The sequence below is a fragment of the Saimiri boliviensis genome, chromosome 1 (assembly GCF_048565385.1).
Source record: "Saimiri boliviensis isolate mSaiBol1 chromosome 1, mSaiBol1.pri, whole genome shotgun sequence".
Taxonomy (NCBI): Eukaryota; Metazoa; Chordata; class Mammalia; order Primates; family Cebidae; genus Saimiri; species Saimiri boliviensis.
Genome location: NC_133449.1, coordinates 268,527,982 through 268,541,434, shown reverse-complemented (window position 1 = coordinate 268,541,434; position 13,453 = coordinate 268,527,982). Strand labels below are relative to the sequence as shown.

The 13,453-nt window shown below is 40.1% G+C and overlaps 1 protein-coding gene across 3 annotated transcripts in view; it reads right to left on the bottom strand.

Annotated features, from left to right (window-relative positions):
• The window catches only part of ADAMTS12 (ADAM metallopeptidase with thrombospondin type 1 motif 12), a 364,104-nt gene that overhangs the window by 55,572 nt on the left and 295,079 nt on the right, over positions 1–13,453 (bottom strand). For all 3 annotated transcript variants that reach the window (XM_074386716.1, XM_003936214.4, XM_074386709.1), the window contains exon 17: positions 1,829–1,955. In XM_074386716.1, the coding sequence (XP_074242817.1) occupies positions 1,829–1,955 (127 nt within the window). The remainder of the gene's footprint in view (positions 1–1,828; positions 1,956–13,453) is intronic.

The following is a 13,453-nucleotide window of genomic DNA, read 5'->3' as shown; positions in this document are numbered from 1 at the left end:
GTTTCCCCCATAAGTCTCCCGAGATTTGATGGTTTTATAAGGCCACACCCCCTCCACTTGGCTCTCATTCTCTCTTGTCTGTAGTCATGTAAGACATGCCTTTCACCTTCTGCCATGACTGTGAGGCTTCCCCAGCCACATAGAACTATGAGTCCATTAAACCTCTTTTTCTTTGTAAATTATCCAGTCTCAGGTATGTCTTTATCAGCAGCATGAAAATGAACTAATCCAACCATTATATCTGAGCGTTTCATGGAATTCTACTTAGTTTATCACACCCTGCTTGAGAGTGCATTTTCAGAAATTGTACCTGTATGTATTAGATCATGCTTGATTAACATTCCCAGAAGTAAAAAATCTCTCAATTCATGAGCTCTGTGGAGTAGTAGGTGATGGACTAGCTCTAAGAAAGTCTCTCTTTCCTGGCTCATTCTTCCCTGAGAAGGTAATATAACTGCAATTTTATATAAAACCTAGTGCTAGCCTAACCTTCCCTTGTCATTTCTAGTTCTTCCTGGCAAAAGAGCCATAGGAAGGAGCTACAGCAAAGTGAGGCAATGAAACATTTCTGTCCTCCTTCAATAGCGGTGGGGTCCAGCTTCTACCCAGAAAAAGGCACAGAACAGAAGAGAAAATAAACCTCGCTCTCTGAGATGAGAATATCCTGGCCTCTGGGTCCTGCCTGTTTGGACTGTTAAGAGAGTGACAGCTCTGTTTTCACCTGGCTTGTCCTGACTCTGCTTTCTAACCTACTTCTTGGATATTTATCACATTGTAGCTCTTCTTTAGAATCCACCCTGTTACCTGTTTGATTTGTGATATCAACGAATCTTTCCCTTGTTTAAATGCCTCATAGTGTGTCTGCTTAGAACTGGGATGCACGCTTGGTGGACTCTGCAGCATAAATGCATCCCTGTTTAAGGTCGCCAGAGAATGAAGACACTTTCTGGAAATCAACCAATATTCCTTCCTTTCTTCCTCCCTCCTCTCCCTCTTTCCCTCCCTCTTCTTATGTCCTTCCCTCCTCTTTCTTCTCCTCCTTTTTTCTTTCCTTTTTATCTCTTTCTTTTTTACACATAAGCCTGTCATAATTACATCCCAACTACCTTCTATGACTCCAATCTCTTGAACCAGTGTGGTTAGCAATATCCTGAATCTTGCTGAGTATCTCTACAACAGTGGCTGTCAACTGAGGATGATTTTGCCCCACAGTGACATCTGTCAGTGTCTGCAGACATTTTTAGTTGTCATAGCCTGGATAGGGAGGGAGGGAGTTCTACCGGCATCTAATAAACACAGGCCAGCAATACTGCTAAGCATCCTACAATCCACAGGGCAGCTCCCAGCAATGAAGAATCAGCCAGCCACACAAGCAGGTAATGTCGAAGTCGGGAAAACCTGCTCTCTGAGACCCCCTTCCAGGCAGCCTGAAGTACAAGTGGGCACTGTGATCCAAAGGGGCCAACATTTTGTCTGAAGACTGCAGTTGCACTGGTAAAGCCTTGGAAAAGACAACCCTATTAGTGAAACAACTTTTGGGTGATCGATCTTCTTAGCATTCTCTTCACCAGTGCTTTGGGGCATAGTCTTGCCAAATAATTAAACACAGAACACATCACCTTGTGAAAATACTGCTCTTGGGAGACTATGTCCTCAGAGCTTGCCAGAGGCTCCAACAGTATAGCCACAGAAACCTCTTAACGGCATTCTTGTATTTATCCAAATAACAAAGCCACACAGTATTTCTTTATCAGCAAGCACTGGGTTACTCCTGAGTCAGACATCACTGTAGACAGACACACAGAGCTCAGCTGTTTGTGATGGTTACCTGGGTGGACAAGCCTTTTCATGGCACTTCTTCTGTCTCCCATTGGGCTGTGTTTCTGGGTCACAGAATGTAGCTTTCACCATCCCGCGGCCCTTCTTCACGCAATGGGCAGTCTGGCGGCGGATACCTGGCGGTCGGACAGAAAGACTCACATGTATTATATCCTGAGCCCACATGCTCATGGATGAGGTCAGGTGAGGTGCCTGATCAAGTCAAACAATCATGCTGATGGCTGATGGAAAAGTTGTTCAAAAGTTACTTGGTTTTTAAAGGAGGGATGAAGAATGGGGACCTCTTATAATTCACCCTCATGATGTAGCTGGCAAGGGGAGGAGGAGAGCTTGCCTAGGAAGAACTGCAGGCCATAGAGGTAGGAGGTAAGTCTGTTTCATAGATTTCTGTCCAGCTGTGGAGATAAGACCAACACACACACCCCAGATGGAAAATAAAATTAGATTTAAATAATGTAAGTAGACCAGGCATGGTGGCTCACACTGTAATCCCTGCACTTCGGGAGGTGAAGGCAGGTGGATCACTTGAGGTCAGGAGTTCAAGATCAGCCTTGCCAATATGGTGAAACCTCATCTCTACTAAAAATGCAAAAATTAGCTAGGCGTGGTGGTGGACTTCTGTCATCCCAGCTACTTGGGAAGCTGAGGCAGGAGAAAGGATTGAACCCAGGAGGGGAAGTTTGCAGTGAGCTGAGATTGTGCCACTGCACTCTAGCCTGGGTGACAGAGCGAGACTCGGTCTCCAAAATAATAATAATAATAATAATAATAATGAAAGTAGATATCATCACCAGGCATTATGAGGCAATTGTTACCTTATCAGCTTAATTAAGGAATAGAGAAGATAGATATCTTTATATTAGTTGAGGTGAGTAAACACTGAAAAACTGAAATACAATTTAAAATAATGTTGTGAAGTTTGAGATGTTGCATTTTTTAAACACAGGGATTTGATAGCAAGGATTAATAATCCTGCTGCTTTCAGAGACCAGGTAGTTAATATAAGTAAGGGACTCACACAGGGTCTATAGACAAATGAAGCCTTGTCCCAGGCACTGTTCTAAACTACATGTATTTATATCAGTAATGTATTTCCTGTTACCTATGATGATGTATAATAACCCAAACCTCTCAACAACTCAATGAGATCGGCACCACCATTATTGTTATCTGACAGGTGAAGAAACTGAGGCACAGTGAAGTCACATAGGTTGAAAAAGGGAAAGGACCACTGGCTTTGCTAACTAGGACATCATTAGCAAGGGAATGTAGAGGAGTGGCCAGACTGTCATGGATTGACGTGAAAGGGCCGTGAAGAAACGAGTTAGCAGCTCCCTTGAAAAGGCTAGAGCTTCAATGTGACATGTGAAATACTGGGTGAGAACACTAAAGTCTAAGACCCCTGAAAGGCAGAGCAATCTGTTTGTAAAAGGCTGACACCGTGAGTTCTCAGGATGTCCAGACCTTCCGTGGACTCATTGGTGTGTGCAGAACTCTAGAATTGGAAAGGTCCTGAGTAAGCCAATGAGCTGGTCACCTCCTCACTTTACAGCCAAGGACACCAAAGGGCATTCCCGCAGCCACACAGCCGGCAGGACTGACCTGGAACCTGCCGTCCTAACACCCACCACATCCCACTGCCTCAGCATGGACTCGCTTCAGCCAAATCCCCCAGTGCCAGATGGCATCTTGTCATTTAGGAAAGGGTCAGAGGGAGTTGCAAAACAGTAAGTATATCCCTTACAAAAGAATCAATCTTTTTTTTTTTTTTTCTGAGAAAATTCTGGAATAGAGACTGGAATCGTTGACACCAGAGAAGCTGACATACATCTGTTGGAGAGTGGGGAAACAAAAAAGTTTAGCTGTTTAGAAGTTTCATTAAAGCTCGGGTGGTTTGGCAAATTCTTGATGTTAAAATATAAAAAGGATGGTTGGGTGACTCTAACAGGTTGGAAACATTCCCAGAACCTTCATATCTGTGCATGAATAGCAAAGATAAGTGTGGTTAGTGTTCCTGTCTCCAGAAGGGCACACAACCTTATATAAAATCCCCTTCGGAAAATTAATAATATTGCACAGGTCAATCCACTGCACCAGCTGGAAGACAAATGGAAAGACCAGGCAGACATCATCAAGGGCAGAAGGGAAAAGGGATAACTACGTGTCAGTTTCTCCACTGACATTCATGGCTCTGGTGACCATTACTCTTCTATTGTCTTGGCGACTGCATTCTTATTTATATGACAGCCCTTGTATAGGCCAGCTACCAAGCCAAGCTCAGTCTTCCAGTGAGGGCCCCAACCCTGTAGGCAGACTTCCCTGATGTTACAGGATAGTCATACCTGGCCAAGTGCTTCTTTCTCAAGTCTGAAGCTTGTGTGTTTATTTGGTAGAATTTAATTTATCAATTCATATCTTACCTATTTCTAGTTAAATATATATATATAAAAAGAAAATAAATTGAATCCAAGGGTCCTGAGTTCTAGTCCCTACTTTCCCTTCTACACATCACTGGACCAAGTCTGTGGGAAAATGAGAACAGTGATATTCATGCCGTTGGAGGGCAGGAAGCTCAGCTAGTTGATCCTGGAAGTATCTTTTACATTTTCAAAGCAATAATCCATAAAGGGAAGACAAAGTTTAATTATTGGAAACTTTGGATAACGAAAGGATCTGGTTAATGTAATTTTATGGTTAACCTAAGAAATGGTTTGTTGCAACTACTGTCAGAGTGTTTCAAAATGAAATTAGTTCATATTGCCTTCGTGAGTGTGCATATGGCAGCTCATATTTTCCAAAGATGGCTGCAACAATATTCTCCCATTCAGCATGCCCTTTACAACATGACCTTCTCATCCCTGGCTGAGACACACAGTCTAATTCCTCTGGCCTTGAACTAAATGCAGAAGTGATGCTGTGTGACTTCAGAAGCCAGATTCGAAAAGTCTGAGCAACTTCTTCTGCAGCATCTGTCCTGCTGTTGGGACACTCCAGCTACCATAATGGGGAAACTCAGTGCCCTTGGAAAGGCCACATGTAGGTGCTTGAGTCGACAGTCAGTCCCAGATGAACCCAGCCCCTGGATCACCCGGCTCAGGTGCCAGTCACATGAATATAAAAGAGCATTCAGATGGTTTCACCCCCAAGCATTTGAGTCTTTCTTGCCAGGCTGCCAAACATAGTGCAAGAGAGGCACAGCATACCCGGCGTGTCCTGTCTAAATTTCTGACCCATAGAATCTGTGGTGTAATAAAGGGCTGGATGTTTTACTGCACTAAATTTAGGGTGGTTTGTTATATGCCAGGAGTAACTGAAAGAAAACTCAATAAATGTGAGCTTTCTTTCTTCCTCCAGTCAAGACCCAGAGCTGCAATCAAACTTGGTTTGCTACAGTCTAATCATGATTGATTTTACTGACTTTTCATGTTCTCTTGTCTTGGGCTCCAGTTCTTCTATTTTTCTCTCCAGGTCCACTCTGTCCCTTTCTCTTCCCTGCTCTAAACCTCAGGAAGCTGATCCTGTGGATTGCTGTGGCTTCCTGTGAGATTTGGGAAAGGCAGGCACAATCTCTTTGTTTAACTGCTCCTTCCCTTAATTCTTTAGGCTTAGGGATGGTAGACTTATTCCCCCAACCCTCCACTGTCAATGGGCAGGGGCCATCAATGATCTTTCCTAATTTCCCTAAACCCTACACATACCTTTGAAAGTAGGCAAGGTTACCAGTTTGACTGTGTCAGCTGTTTCCTGCTGGAGTCCCTGACTGGTAACATCTCCTTTGCAGTGAAAATCCCAAACTATTCACCTTCAGTGACACACTCGTTAACTCTGAAAATCAATTGTTGAAATAACAAAATCTTTCTTTGACATAGGATATTGTAATCTCTCTTGTGGAGGGGGCTGGAATCAGTCACCCTGATGCAGGAAATATAACACATTCAGCTAAGTCTATGTGGCCTTGATCTTTCCCTGGAAATTAAAGAAAGATAGATGATATTGGCTTTTTATTTGGCTTGCTATTTTTCCCTTTCTCTTCTGTACTAAATATAGTCCCCAAAGAAATTCTAGCTAACAAAGAACGCCAATCAATCAATATGTTGCCATGGCACTAAGTTAACTGTTTATCTGGAAGCACTTACTTCAAAAGACAGAAAGTAGAAATCAGTCACATTCCAAAATATATGAGAACTAAATTCAAAATGCTATTTCCAGACAATTCTGAATGCCTTTCCTCATGTAGCAACCAGAAGTTTGCCATGCAGAGTAAATGCTTAGTAAATCTCATTGGATACTAGCAGTGAAAAGTCAACTAAGTGCCTTTAAAACAACTGTCTTCCTGTGCTCTAAACAGGAGTACTCATTTTGAATGAAAATTATGCCTCAATATAAGGAACAAGTAATGTTTCCTATGCCTAAAAGAAAATGACATAGCTCATCATATTCTCAATTCAATACTGAGATCGTAAAATAGAGGGAGTTTGTTTTGGTTAATTTAGTTTGATTCAGAAATTCAGTTTAGACAATTGAAAGATGAAACAACTAAAGACATAGCTTATTATAATGACTAATGCAAAAATTGCAGTATTCCTTATTATGTATAAACTTAAGATTAGATACTTAAGACAGTGAACATCTAATTACATCATGGGAAAGTTTCAAGGCATTGTATACTCAGTCTTTAAAATACTAGTAAGATCTCTTTTGAAAAAATAACCATTTAAGTGAGAATGGTACCAGTACAGTTTACACTGCACATTAGCAGATACATTATAATCTTCCCCAAATTAGACATAACCTTGATTTTAAAAATAAAAAATGATAATTCTGTGACTCAGTAGAGAGCTTTTCACTTACAATTCCCCTAAATATGTAGCAAACATTAACTTCACAGGAAGAAGAAAAGTGTGGGAATTGTATACATCCATCGCTTGTCAATGAGTCCATTCCTAGCCAGCTTTCAATTTCGTTTCACACTAAATATTTACCTTTTTTCTTTCCGGCTCTCTTGGTTTCTTCATCTGTTTGCATGCTCTATGAGTTCAGATCTACCCTTCATAATGACGGCTCTGTCAAGGACAACTTGGGTCTCATAGCTACAGAAGCTCAAACACATTGAGGGGTGTGTGTGTGTGTGTGTGTGTGTGTGTGTGTGTGTGTGTGTGATCAACAATCACAATATCAACAGCGCCATCAAAACTGAAACTGGTTTTGAATCCTGCTTTTAACATTTACTTACTGAGTGATCTTGGATTATTCTGCTAACCTTCTCAAGCCTTAGTTTCCTTGTCCTCCTCTTCATAATGGCAAAAGATTATAGTATAGTGTTGTTGTGAGGACAAAATGATGTACACGTCCTCATATGCCCACGATGGACCTTAAGTCCTGGTCCTATGCTGAATGCACACAGTAGGACCTTGAGAAAAGTTTTGGAACCTGAATCCAAAGCCTCTTTGCAACCCATTCATCCAATCGTGAATATTAAATCCCTCTAAAATTCTGCTTCCTGCACCTCATAGTATCAGGGTTGGCTTCACACACTGAGACTAGGGAATAAAGCAAACTCAACTCACCCAACTCACTGAAGCCCTAGTTTTCATACTCCTGTGATGTAAACTCCTTCCTACAAACAACTAGACCCTTGTGACATAATTCGTTTTTATTTCCTAACTCCAAAGAACATTGACATTGACTTCAATAACTACAAATATTGCTTGACTGTATATTAGATGATTAGATTTTATTTTACTTATCATCCTTTGTTGAAAGCCATATCTCTTACATCAGTAAAACTCCAAGCCACTACTTTTTCTCTCTCTGAAATGCCAATGAACTGGCCACATAAGCTCATAAGCTAGCTGTCATGGTTACCTGTAACATAAGAATTTATCTAAAAATGCTTAAATAAGGTGCTTAAAGACTGTTTAATAGTGTTAGGTAGAAAAAGATTCTGCCTTATGAAGGAGACATTTTCAAAATTCACCATACTCAGGGAAGTATTCCTGCCTGATTATGACTCCCCTTCTGAGTCCAAGTCAGGGACCTCATTTACTTAAAATCAAAGCCTGCACTGTCTCATGGCTCTCATGGGTTAACAAGAAAAGCAGGCAGTCAGCATTCCACGGAGGACACTGAGCAAGGCAAAGCCTTACAGAAACCAGCTGAGGAATTCCAGGCAACTGCGTTATTAGAGAACAAAACTAAGGGCTTGAAATAAGGGTGGGATGAGTCTCTGCTGGCTGCACAGGGTAAAAATGGAACTAGGAAGACTGGCTAAATAAAAGACCATTAGATTAGCCATTCTGATTAACGATTCTCATTTCTTCATTGGTGAACTACAATGGAAAGGTTATCAGACCTTCGCTATATATTACTAGTAGTGTATTTTATATACTTATGCATTTAGTAAACTATATAATCCTCATTCCAGAGTATCCATCTCTCAACTCCTATAATTTAATTTTATTAAATTCATCTGAATACATCCTCCTATTATCTTTATGAAGTCTTACGTTATGACAGCTCAATATCTGAACTCGGTTGATCCTTCCTGACGATTATGGTGGACAAAGTCAGATGGATTAGCAGCAAGATGAGTGCATTTTGAAAATTTTAAAGAAGTGTCTGACTCTGAGTTTCCAAAGAAGTGAATTCTGCTTTCTAAATATCAGTATATGGTCACAAATCAGGGTTATAGTGGAATAGGAGCTTCTATTTATGAATCTCGTGCTTTATCAAGGATACGTGGACATTACCTCAAGCACGGTCACACTGAGCTTTAGTAGGAACGTGATGGAATAAATCCTGTAGGAACTAGTTTCAGTAAACATAAGTATCTGCTCCACACTATCTTATTTCCAATGAATGTGATCTAGTTTATAATTCAGTTTAGAACAGTCGAATAATCTCCAGCAACTTTGTAGGCATGGTCTTTGCAGTTTTCAATATTTGCTTTTTCCTACCAGCACATGACATTTTTTGAACAAAGGGACAATGACTAAACTCCAGAGAGAATTTACCTAGGGGATAAAGGAAAAGTAGAAGTCCAGGGCAGGGCAGCAGAAAGCATTCTGTCTTTTGTGTAGGCCACTGTTGTACCTACAAGCTCAATATAGCAGAACCAAGATCACTGAGCACAAAAATGGCAAAGGTCACATTCAGAAGTGAGGAGCTGCTTTCCAGCAGTAGGGCCATTCCAGGACACACGAAATTTTCCTTAGACTCTGTTATAACTGACATAACTCTGCAGTACTAGGGCTGCAATGAGGCAGAAAGGTGGCTTTTGCATTTCTCTAAAAGTGATCCTGAGCTTTTTGCCAAAATATTTTCTTATAAGGATTCCTGAAGCTTCCTGTGGAGATGAATATCTGTATCAATCCATTTCTGCAGATGTTTCTTCACAGATAATCTATTGGCTGAACTTTCATTGGTGATCTTTTGATGGGTGACTCAGATAAATCACTTTCAATAAGCCTTCCGTAAAGCATGGTAATTCTCTTGCAAATTTCCTGCGGGGTAGTTAGTCCTAAATTTCCCTAAAGTCAGAGTGTCACTCCCCATGGTAAGGCAGAAGTAAACGCAAATGTGGCTGAGGGGAGAGAAGAACAGACACTGGCATGGAAGCTGGCTGTCGCTGGTGTTCTCTGAGAGTGCCCTTTACCTCTGAGGAGTAAACTGTGGAAAATAGCCTGGCTCTCACACCAGTTAGCTCAGTTTAGACTATTGTCTTGCCAGTTTTTCACATGGATCTCTGATCTAGAACAAAGGTAATAAAATATTTTAAAAATTCAAGATAAGAAAACAACATCTTAGTGAATTTATGCTTAAATAGTTCTTGGTTTCAAATGTGTAACAGTAATATACGACATGTAAATATGTAAAAAAAATTAGATTATAAAATAGAAAAAATAAGGCACCACATTCAAATACAGCCGAGCAGCCCTGCAAAATACTGAGCAGAAGTTAAGGGAAGCGTTTAACTTAAGCGGAGCTCTGTCAGGCTCCTGGGCAGAAGCAGTTAGTGTCTTACTCCCTTCCTAGACCTGGAACTCATCAAGAGTGAATGCGGTTAATACAAATATGAATTTATATCATATTAAGTAAACTTTATCCAAGGAATGCCAGTACAGTTCAGTAAGAGGAAATCTATTTGTGGAATAGCCAAATTAGCATAGTAATAGATATATGATTATCTCAGTAGATGCAGAAAAATATTGGACAGATTCAACACTCATTTATAATGAAAGATGTCATAAACTAGGAATAGAAGAAAATTTATTTTCCCTTATAAAAATCATCTGAGGGAGCAGGACTGAAGCAGGCAGATCACCTGATGGCAGGATTTTGAGACCAGCCTGGCCAATATGGCAAAACCCTGTCTCTACTAAAGTTACAAAAATAGCTGGGTGTGGTGGTGTGCACCTGTAATCCTAGCTACTTGGCAGGCTGAGGCAGGAGAATCGCTTGAACACAGGAGGCGGAGGTAGCAGTGAACTGAGATCACACCACTGCATTCCAGTCTGGGCAAAAAGACCAAAATTCCAACTCAAAAACGAAAAAAAAAAAAAAATAAGGAACCCCCCTCCCCTGCCCTAGCTACTTAGAACAGTCACTCCTGAAGAGTTTTAGGCCTGGGAAGTTGGCAAGATAAGGATTCTATTTCTCAGTCGAGAGCTCAGCTGACCTACCTACTGGCACCATCACTTTATCCAGTACATTGTCAATGTCACCATGAGACAGCAATTCTAAACTATCATGACAAATCCTGGTCCTGAAATGAGGGCCTACTGTGTGGTCAGGTGAAACTGCAAAAGTGCTAGAAAGGGTGGGGTGCATACAGAGAAGAGATGAGAGAAAAGAGGCAGGAAGGAGAAAAAAGAAAAAGATACTAAAAGGCAATCACATTCTAATAAAGCCTATTAGTCGAGCACAATAAACTGTAAAAATGGAAGAAATAAGAATGGATAAATATAAAAAGGACAAATAGAAAACTTGGGGAAAAACATACAGTCATTGAAATAAAAAATGCTGCAGTGAGGGTAAATTCTAGACAGAACACAGCTGAAGAGGAAGTTAGTGATGTTGAATACAGTTCTGAGGAACTCAGAATTCAGTTCCAGAGGGAAAAATATTTGAAAAATACAAAAAGGAGTTAAGATGTGTACAGGGTGGTTTGAGAAGTTTCAGTATTTATATAATAGGAATCACAGAACAGAGAATAAAGATGATAATCTATGATTTAAATATCTATAATATTTAAATAGATACGTACTAGGAATTTTCTGGCACTGCTTTTTAACAATTACATTTTATATATATTCATTCATTTAATTCTCATACCAACCACACAAAATTTCTCACATTTATAGATGAAGAAATTGAAGCATGAAGAAGTTACACAAGGTTATACAGTTGATAGCTGGCTAAGCTGGAGTTTGAATCTGAACATTCTGGTTCCAGAGGCCACAATCATCATTATCTTCTTTTTTTTTTTGAGACAGAGTCTCACTCTGTTGCCCAGCCCGGAGTGCAGAGGTGCGATCTTGGCTCACTGTAACCTTTGCCTCCCTGGTTCAAGTGAATCTCCTGCCTCAGCCTCCAGAGTTGCTGAGACTACAGGTGTGTGTCACCATGCCCAGCTAATTTTTGTATTCTTAGTAGAGATGGGATTTCACCATGTTGGCCAGGCTGGTCTCAAACTCCTGACCTCGGGTGATCTGCCCACTTTGTCCTCCTAAAGTGCTGGGACTAAAGGCGTAGCCACTGTGCCTAGGAGAGAGGCTACGATCTTAATGAACTACCATGACATACTAATAGGACTATTTATTACTTAAGAATGAGAAAGCGAGCCACGGAACCAGGGAAGATTTTATACAATTGTAGGGGACACTTACCTGAATGCATTACTATCTTAAAGGAAGACAGTAGCCAGTCAATAGGAAGAAATAATCATATAAATGAATGAGAAAATAAGGGGTACCTTTTGAGCCATATGGTCAACAGGTATGAAGAAACTCTAAGGATGAGTTGCCATCATGCACAGACCACTGCATGCCCACTCTAGCCACCTGATCTGCAGACAACCTGCCTTTGAATGCCTTTGTGAGTCCTATATGATGACAGAAGCATGAAGAAAAATCTCCCCACCTAACCAAAGTGGGACAGACTAGAACTAGAGGAGGAATTTCTTTGGAAGCAAGAACAGCAATGGACACAAACCATTGTTATTCTTATTTTATATAAAGTTGCAGAGAAAAAAGAGGAAAAGTAACCTAAATCATTTATGAGCGTTCTATAACTTTGACACCCAACTGAACAAGGAGAGTGCTGGAAGGGAATATTAAAGATAGATCTATCTCATTCATGAAGGCAGATGCAAAAGTCCTAAGTGAAATATTAGCAAACAGAACTCTACAGTGCATACAATATATGTACAAATTGATACCACATTAAGTAAGCTTTATCAAAGGAATGCCAGTACAGTTCAATAACAGAAAATCTATTCATGAAATAACCAACTTCTTTAGGATATTAATGGAGAAAGACTATACGATCACCTCAGTAGATGCAAAAAAAATTGGACAGATTCAGCACTCATTTATAATAAGGTAATAAGCCAGAAATAGAAGATAACTTTTTTTCACTGATAAGGCTCATCTGAAGCATTCCTACCAAAGTCAGGAGGAAGGCATACATGTCCCTTATTGCCTATTGTGATCTATTCCATTCAGCACTCTGTAGGAGGCCCAAAGCAATGCAATGAATTCAAAAAACAAAAAGTAAACATCTGGAACAAAGATAAAAATTTTCTTATTACTGAAACAGAAATTCAAGAAATTCTACAGACAAACTTATGACTAATAATAGAGTTCAGCAGGATTGCTGGATATAAAATTAAAACACAAAAATCAATAGCCTTCCTATGTATCTCTAAGACAAAAATAATTTTTAAAGAATCCCCTTGGCTATTCTGGCTCTTTTTTGGTTCCATATGAATTTTAAAAGTTTTTTTTTCTAGTTCTGTGAAGAATCTAAATGGTAGTTTAATAGGAATAGCATTGAATCTGTGAATTGCTTTGGGCAGTATGGCCATTTTAATGATACTGATGCTTCCTTACCATGAATATGAAATGTTTTTCCATTTTTCTGTGTCAACTCTGATTTCTTTGAGCAGTGTTTTGTAGTTCTTGTAGAGATCTTTAACTTCCCTAGTTAGCTGTGTGTATTCAGACCCAGAAAAACCCACTGTTTTAAAGGCATCAATCCTCACATAAATAACATGTAAATGGATTACAATTCCAAGAGGGATTTTCTTGGAGTTTTATAAGTTGACCCTAAAATTTAATAAATAAGCAAAGGCCTGGAATAAACAAGAAGATTTTTAAGAGAAAGAACTAGATAAGGAATTTTGATACTCACACATATATGAAGCTGCAAAAATTAGAGAACTAGATTAATGCAACAGAACGGGAGCTGGGAAAGATATCCACACCTATAAGCAAATTGGATAAATGCTGATGAAAGAGCTTCCAGATGGTGGAACACAGGGAAGTTCCCGGAGGGTGGAGCAGCCCGAGAGGGCATGGAAGCTCTGTCATCTTTCCACACGCCTTGCCCTATG